The following is an 8,227-nucleotide window of genomic DNA, read 5'->3' as shown; positions in this document are numbered from 1 at the left end:
ATAGGCTATCCCCGACAAAAGTGCTTACGACTGGCATTCCAGATGTCAGAAGCTATTTTCATGTATTTATCTACAATGTATATTTTGTGAATTTCAAATGATGTTTAAAAGTGTTAGATTCGAGCTAAATTGAGGCCACTGTCTTCATGAAAACAGTATTTGGCAAACATTTTTTCATTTGTCTGACACAATTACCTCATAGATGTAAATCCAGCCAAAAGGTATCATTGTGTCATTTGCAGGCAATATTACAATGATGAAGATGATGCATGGGTCTTCTCCTTTGCCAAATAAAAAAGTTGGCCAGTGACTTTTTTCTTGAAGGCAATGGCCCTTTAAAATGATTCACTCTTTATATCCCAATGAACAATGAAAATCATATGGGAATTAGTTCAACAATTCAAAAAGATCTGAAATGAATAGACAGTATTATAAAATAGGTAACGTGGTTTTATCATCTAGTATGATGAGCATCACAGAAGTAGGGGTTTCCAAATGGTTTTAAATGAATGTCCTATACACATCAGTGAGTCATGAGAAGTAATAAAGGGGATCTGGATATTTATTTTATTTAGACAACTACATCAGCACATTTTCCACTGTATATCTTAAGGAAGCTGTCAAAGGTCACTGCTTATTTCCATGAGTTAACTTGTGAAATTTTAGCACACAGTTTCTTGCATATTTTTCTAGTGACGTTATGTTTACTTTACACTTACCAAGTGAATGGAAATAGTCACAACAGAGGGATATTCCCATGGTTTAGCATTGTAAGACTTCTTGAAATTACTATTAAAATGACATCTGAATTAAAATGTTGGAAATAATATAGGGTCTATGTTTAATCAAACTTGACTTTTCATAATTCCCTATGTAAGTCCTTCCACCCCATGTTCATGTTGTCCTTCTCAGCTGGGAGGTGCAACCATAGAGGTGATGAATGCTGTTCTCCAACTGCACCATAAATGCTGCTCCATAGTCACCCACCAGAAACATCACTAGAGCAATGTGTAAAGCAATCTCTCCCCCAGTAGCTTTTCATTGACTCATACAGCACAGAAGGAGGCATTCGGCCCAATATGCCTCTGTCAGCCCTTTGAAGGAATTATCTAATTAGTCTCAGTCCCCAGTTCTCTTTTTATCCCACAACTTTGTCTGGGTTAAACATTCTAAGTCAGCATTTCTAGTGATGAGTCATCTAGCTGGATTTGTAGTCACTCTGCTGTCTCTTGTCTGGGATTTAAATTGAATGCCTCTCCGAGGGGACAGCATTTTGCTGGTCATGGCAGAAGGGCTAGGTCGCCCAAAATAGCAAATATAGCTCAGAAATCCCAGTCAACATGTGTACTATTGTTTAGAGTCCAGGACTGGAACATGGATCTCCTGACCAAGAAACAAAACTTCAGTGTAACAGGAGGGGGCAACATTTGTGATCTACTGTCCTTTCACTTGTAGCCCTCAGCAGGCTTCGTGGTCCACCCTCCCACAGAGTGCTTCCCGAAGATGTTCTTTCTCCTTCTATTGCTATACAGTCTGAGGAAGAAAGGAAACTTTCTTGGGAAAGAGGACTATCTCAGCATTCGTAAAGCTATGAAAGGGCTCTATTAAAACTATAGGAGTTTTAATGCAGTTTCTGCGGAACTATGAAACCTACGGTTTTCCTTCTCTTTTCTGTGACATAGACCCACATTCTCTCATTCCATGATGCAACATGTTACAGCATCCCTAATACAGCCTTGGGCCAAAAAGGCATTGTCCTAGTACTGTTATTATTGGCCTGTACCTAACCTAAAAAGGAACTCAAGTATTCTAATCAGATGAGTGTTATAGTTATGGGCTGCCCTTACAGATAAAACATTTCGCTTGGTGTAAACAGAAGCATCACTTTCATATTGTTGTGCTATTTTCTTTATTTTTAACAATACTGTACACATTTCATTTTTGTGTTTGCTAACTGTTCACTCATAAGTAACTGATAACAAAAAAGCATCACACAAGTAGATTTAAAAACAGAAGAGTTGGAATTTTTGGGCTGATGCTTAATTTAGAGGAAGGATAAAGCCAATATAATTTAGCATATATCATATCTGGCATTTGGGAGGAAGGGCTATTTCCTTAACTACTCCTAAAGATGAAGCTGAAATATGGAAATCCAGAAACAGAAATGTCAAAGGACATAAGCACCCATTTTTTGCTCTCTGCATTTGTTTTTGCAAATTCATAAATATATTAGCCCTGTAGTTGTAAGAGTCTGCTCCTGATGTGCAACCTAGCTCAGCAGGAGTAAGATTGAAGAGTTGGTGGAAAGATTAGTGTGCCTGAGTTGCTGTAATTTTCGTTTTTGGATATTAAAACTAAAGGTTAGAATATTATGAGTCCCAAAAATGATCCTGCATCTAGCTCTCTGATCTTCACTTGAGTGAAGTTTCACAATTTCAGGCTACTATCTGGAAATGCAAGTACAGAATCAATGCACAGTGGAAAATATCAGCAAAGATGCTTTAGAAAGAAAGGTTTGCCATTATGTAGCAAGTTATGGCATTCCTGATATTCCAGTCATTGATTTTAACAGCTGGGAAATGAAATCAACCATGCCGACCTCCACAGATAATTCTCCAGTCAACACTTCTGTTGAATAAGACTGCACCAGGAGTAGAGTTTACAATTTCCAGGCTATTATGCCTATGAATTTGTTAAAGCTAATCCAGAGAGTAAAATATATGGTATTTAGTGGAAAGGGCATTATGTCTAACAAGTCTGTCCTTTTTTTTGAAAATTAAACCCTAACATTCAGCCTTCTCACCATTTCACTCAATCTCTTCTCTCTTCAGGAATGCATCTACTTATCTTAATTGGACACCTCTCCTCCAAGCATGCTAACTTTTGGGTGCTAAGTGTTCCACCTCATGTTCCTTCTTACTTGTAATGTACTCATTTTTAGGCCCAAATTGTAATCACTAGCATTCTCTAGGCCAGTATCATACTTGACTGACAGCAAGTACATACTTGTGTGTTGATTACAAAGTTTGTTATCGTCTCCTGTCACTTCACCCAATAACACATCCCCTCAATGAACATATCAGCAATACATTTGACTTTGTTGGTGCCCTAAGAAAGGAGTATATAGGATGCCAATTGCATAACAATACACAAGATCAAGTAAGGCACGGGACCTGTACAGCATTTCCACTAAGTGGGACTCTTTTTATTTCACATATTAACACTTACAATTTTTCCAGTGTTTTTGTTTAAATTTAAAGGTTCTGTGTCTCATCTATCACACTAAAATAGTAGATGAAGGATAGGAATAAAGCCTTCAATGTACATTTTTTTTTCCTTTTGCTTCTGTTGGTAGTTAAACGAAAAAAAATGTTCCAAATAGTTCAAACTAGTACCATGTATTGTTCTTTTGTTTAACACTGATGAACCTGGGATTTTCAGGGGAGTTGTATTCATTCTTAGCTGCATTTGCAAGACTTAACTACCATGTTCGAGAGGTGTTCAATTTTCGGAACTTTGCCAACGAAGTAGAGAATAGTGAGTGGCTCCAGGTCTTGAGAAACGCAGCAAGGGGAGGCAGACGCTTCAGGGTTTATATTGTTGTACAGACTAAGTATCTGAAATAAAGAAAACATCATTTAGTCTGCCAATAATCTTTTAGAAAAACAGAGTCAGCTGGCCTGGGGTCATTCTGCTAGGAAGTTTATATATCACTGAAACAAAGAGTGAATGGTCACTTGAGAAATAGCCTAAATAAATACTGCCATACTGGGACAAAGGCAGTTTTGCAGCTTGACCATTGACCCATTGAATAAGCAAAAGAGAATTGTTATGCAGTTTTTCTAACACCATAACATGTCCAATTCTGAAATATGATTTTATAGTAACATTCCACCATTAAAAGAGATACCACATACAGGGTGAATTTGACTTTTAAAGAAAATTCAGCCCTTTTGGTGGACACAGATGGCAGTGAAAATATTTAATATAAATCCATGGCAATGTGTGAAATGCTGAAGTAAATTTTGCCATTACTACAGTATGTCACCTTTTGGCATCTATAAATATTTGCACTGTCTCCTAGGGATAAAACAGGGCTCTGTTATAAACCTAATTTCCTAACTTTAAAAAAAAATGGGGACTACTTTAAATAAACTGAAAGTCATTTGGCAGATTGGACTCAAAATCAAATTCAGTGTTTAATGTTTTCAAAGTGACTGCCTAAATACTGGTGGCTCAATGAGTTTGACTTACTATTTTAACTACCATCAAGTTGCCACTGCCCACAGGATAAAACCTAACACCTCAGAATTCCTGCTTATCAGTTTCAAAATGGTTTTATAAAACTGGTGCAGGATAAGCCAAATAATGGGCAACCTGGTGATAAAAATATTTTGGGATATGGAAAGAGTGAAAACTAGGGGCGCAACATTATAGGAACAGGCTGAAATAGAGATTTTTCTTAATATAAATAGTTCAGATGATGGAAATTAGAAGAAGAGTACAAAGTAGGGGTACTGCTCTATTGGAACAATGTGGAGTAGAGATACTTCTTTACAGGACAAGTGTGGAATGGGTTGACTTCTATATGGGAATAGTATGAAATAAATATACTGCTGTATGAATAATGTGGAAGGGCAACCCTGCTGTATGGAAATGGGGTACAGCAAGTAGGGTGTTAGATAAGAATAGTGTGGAGTTGATACACTTGTCTACAGGAACAGAATGAAGTAGGTACAGTTGTTCAGGAACAACATGAAGTAAGAACACTATTGTATTGGAACCCTGTGGAATCGATACTTCGCTGCAAATGAACATGATTGGTTAATGGAGTTTCATATAACAGATTGGTTGAAAAAGTCATCCTATACTACCTTTTACTAATGATTACCTTAATAACAGTCCTAATAATTGGTTTGCGGCCTCAGACATGTATGATGATAAGCCCAAGGACAAGGATTTGACATTTTATTGCTGTTCTCTCACTCGGGTTGATTATATTGATTGTAAATGATTATACTGTACTCTGGATTGTATTGTCAAGCATCCAGTTTTCCAACTGCATTGTGGTTTCTCACCAGTTATTTTGAGTCCAGAACAGTTAAGTTTACAGGGCACTGTGCAGATGAAAAGTGGATACTGTTCCCAGCCTGACAACATTTCCTAATTCTAGAAACTAATTTCATAGAAATTGGGCCAAGGTAGGCCAGACTTCAATTCTTTCCTCTTTCACAAACAAATGCTCAGATTTTAGATGATAAAATTGCATTTGCATTGCTTGATCTTTATTTACGTATTTCTATGGAGCAATGTCCATTTTCACACATCTTTAATTTAAAAATGGAGTGCAGAAAATACAGATAACATGCAGCTCTTTTATCTGTGACTGTGCAAAAATAAATCAAACTGGATGGCATAAGTACAATTTAACAGCATTGTAAAAGACCAAAAATGTTTAAACTGTTCAATATGATAGTGCAATTATGTCTGTGCGGTCACAGACAATACTTACCCTGCTGTGTTGAGTATCTGAGCTCCACAGGTAAGGACAGGCCCCAGCACAGAAGTTAGCCTGATAGCCCTTGGGCTCATGAATCCATTTCCAGCCTAGGTCTCTCCGGAAGTCAATGTATAGTGGGCGTAGGCAGCAGTTGTCCTGCACATTTCTGTTCAATAGACAAAAATTCACATTTAAGTGACAGGATTTTATTTTTCAGTTTTTACTTCTTTTTTCCCTTTTCTCCTGAATTTCCGACTTATGCAACAGTACGTCTAAAGCAGGTATTTTTTATAATTCTCAGGATGCGGGTGTGGCTGGAAATGTTGGTTTTTATTGCCCATCCCTAGTTGCCCTGAGCTTCATACACCTGGTACAACTGAGTGGCTTACTGGACCATTCCAGGGGGCATGTTGGTGTAGGACTGGAGTATCATATTAGTTACAAAATAAAAACATTTCAAAACTGTATGGTTTTTTTAAACCTAGCAAGATTCATTGGATAATATGCACCAGTTGTGGAAAAATTTATAGGGCTATCTCCCCAGCGCTTGGCTACAAAAAAAAGGCAAACAAAATCATGTTTTGCATTAACAAAGAGATAGAGTACAAATCAAAGGAGATTCCATCATTCCTGTACAAGGTGTTGGTCAGAACTCATCTTGATTACTTTGCTGTGACCTTGGCTGGGTGCAATTTGGCTGCTGTGTTTCCTATACTGTAACAGTGACTACATTGAGGAAGCTGATTTGCGTGAATTCAGTCAGAAATGCAACTGAAGTTCAATAGTTTCCTAAATCTACTATTGAACATAATATTTTGAATTTAATGTAGGATCTCACTTATACTCTTGTGGATCTCACTTGTACTCTTGTGGATAGCTGCTTTACATAACAGGTGATGTTTCTTATTTGTATTTCCCAGCTTTGGTGGAACAGAAACTAATCAGCACAAATCAGATCTGTTTAGATGAAAGATAACAAATAATCACAGTAAAAGTATAGCCTGAAGCTGCCCTAAATATTCTTTGGAAAACCAAAGCTATGTGCCAGCTGGAAAGGTACTTGTTTGCATTTATCATGTTATCAGATCAATAAAATTAAACTTAAAAAAGGCTGGTGAAAGCTTGCAAAATATGAAATATAAGTTTTGCAAATTGTGAAAACATATAACAGAAGTATGTCACACTTTTAGCCTGTCTTTACTAATTTGAGTGGGAAAAATGAGATGTGGTACAATTAGTATTTTCTGTTTCTGCTAATGCCTACATTTTCATTAAAATTAAAAGTGTAAATTTCAAACACTTTCATACATAAAATTTATCCTCCAGAAAGGCATCCAGGAGAATGAAAAGCCCTTATCCACTTCCAATACTTTCCAGCCTGACTAGTAGTAATCTGAAATGAAATTATTAAACTGATTGCTTACAGAAGATTTTTCATTACCGAATATTTTTTGAAATTTTAGTCATTGCTATGTTGGTTATTTTCGGGCAAAAAGAAAACCGACTGACTAAGGCTTTTAGCACAGAAACCTTGAAGTATTGTCACAATTTATTTTTGCAAAAGACTTTGATGTTTATAGCTGGCTGAGTTGATGAGTTGAATCTTTGGCTCGATGAGTGGGGGCGGGGCCCGCTCGCCGAGGTGTAAAGTAATGCATTGTGATGTCGGGCGTGCGTCCCAAAGTCACCGCGCGTCTTTCAGACTTTCAGTTCGGCGGGCACGCACCTGAGTCAGGTGTGCGCCCACCGAACTGTCAAAGGCCTACTAAGGCCATTTAACTGTCAATTAAAATAATTAACAGAGTTGCCCATCCAACCTTAAGGTTGGCCGGCAGGCAAAGAGCCCAGACGACCTTCGCATTTTTCATGGGACCTCATCCATGAGCGGGATGAAGTTTCATGAATGATTTTAAATTAGGAAAAAAATTTTTATTGAAATTAATGCACAGTTCATGTAACAGTTTCACATGAGGGGACATGTCCGAATATTTTTAAAAATCTTTTTTTCAGTTTTTCACACACAAATTCATCTCCCTGAGGCAGATCTGTGCGAAAGCTCACTCCCAACTCAGGCAACCCACCCCGCCTGCACATGGAGCGCACAGCGCTTCTGGGTTCGCATCATGTTGGGGGTAGGCCTTAATTGGTCCGCCCACATAAAATGGTGGCGCGGACCCGATTGGGGGCGCTGATCGGGTCTGCGCCTGCCCATGGCCACTCCTGCACCGCTCGCCCGACAGGTAGAAAATTCTGCTGTATTAAAAAGTAGTGTGATGCTGTCTGTTACTGCTCCAACTAACTACAACAGTATAAGATACAATATAGGTTAAGATTGCACAGTTCCCACAAAGCAGCCTCTCTAATCTCATCCAGGCCATAAGAGGTAGCCACAGCACAAAGGTTAGGCTTGTTCCTATATGAAAGGAGGAGAAATTGATGGTTCAGTCACCGCTCGGGACTGGCTCAGGAGTCATATAAACAGACTCTTAGCAATGGGTTACTTGCCCACTGTTTTGGCAAGAAAATGAAGCATGTCGCCTGGGAAATTAAAGGGCGCGATAAGCACTTAAATATTTAGTATGGTAAGAAGATAGGTTTTATATATGGAATCACAAACACCTAATTCAGCAAAGAACACTGTCCTTTTATTATGTAACTACTTTTCCTTGTGAAATATTTTTCTAAGAATTAACTGACAAAGTCATATAATGAGTAGAATTATAATTT

General features: G+C 37.9%; 1 protein-coding gene across 1 annotated transcript in view; it reads right to left on the bottom strand.

Annotated features, from left to right (window-relative positions):
• Positions 1 to 544: 544 nt before the first annotated feature.
• The window catches only part of LOC121269664 (transforming growth factor beta-2 proprotein-like), an 87,829-nt gene continuing 80,146 nt past the window's right edge, over positions 545 to 8,227 (bottom strand). Inside the window, exons 7-8 of the mRNA XM_041174454.1 lie at positions 5,513 to 5,666; positions 545 to 3,617 (exon numbers count right to left, since the gene is read on the bottom strand). Coding sequence (XP_041030388.1) covers positions 3,459 to 3,617; positions 5,513 to 5,666 — 313 coding nt within the window. The 3' untranslated portion in view covers positions 545 to 3,458. The remainder of the gene's footprint in view (positions 3,618 to 5,512; positions 5,667 to 8,227) is intronic.

Source organism: Carcharodon carcharias, chromosome 2 (genome assembly GCF_017639515.1).
Source record: "Carcharodon carcharias isolate sCarCar2 chromosome 2, sCarCar2.pri, whole genome shotgun sequence".
Taxonomy (NCBI): domain Eukaryota; kingdom Metazoa; phylum Chordata; class Chondrichthyes; order Lamniformes; family Lamnidae; genus Carcharodon; species Carcharodon carcharias.
The sequence above is the reverse complement of the archived record's forward strand: the minus strand, read 5'-3'. Positions and strand labels throughout refer to the sequence as shown.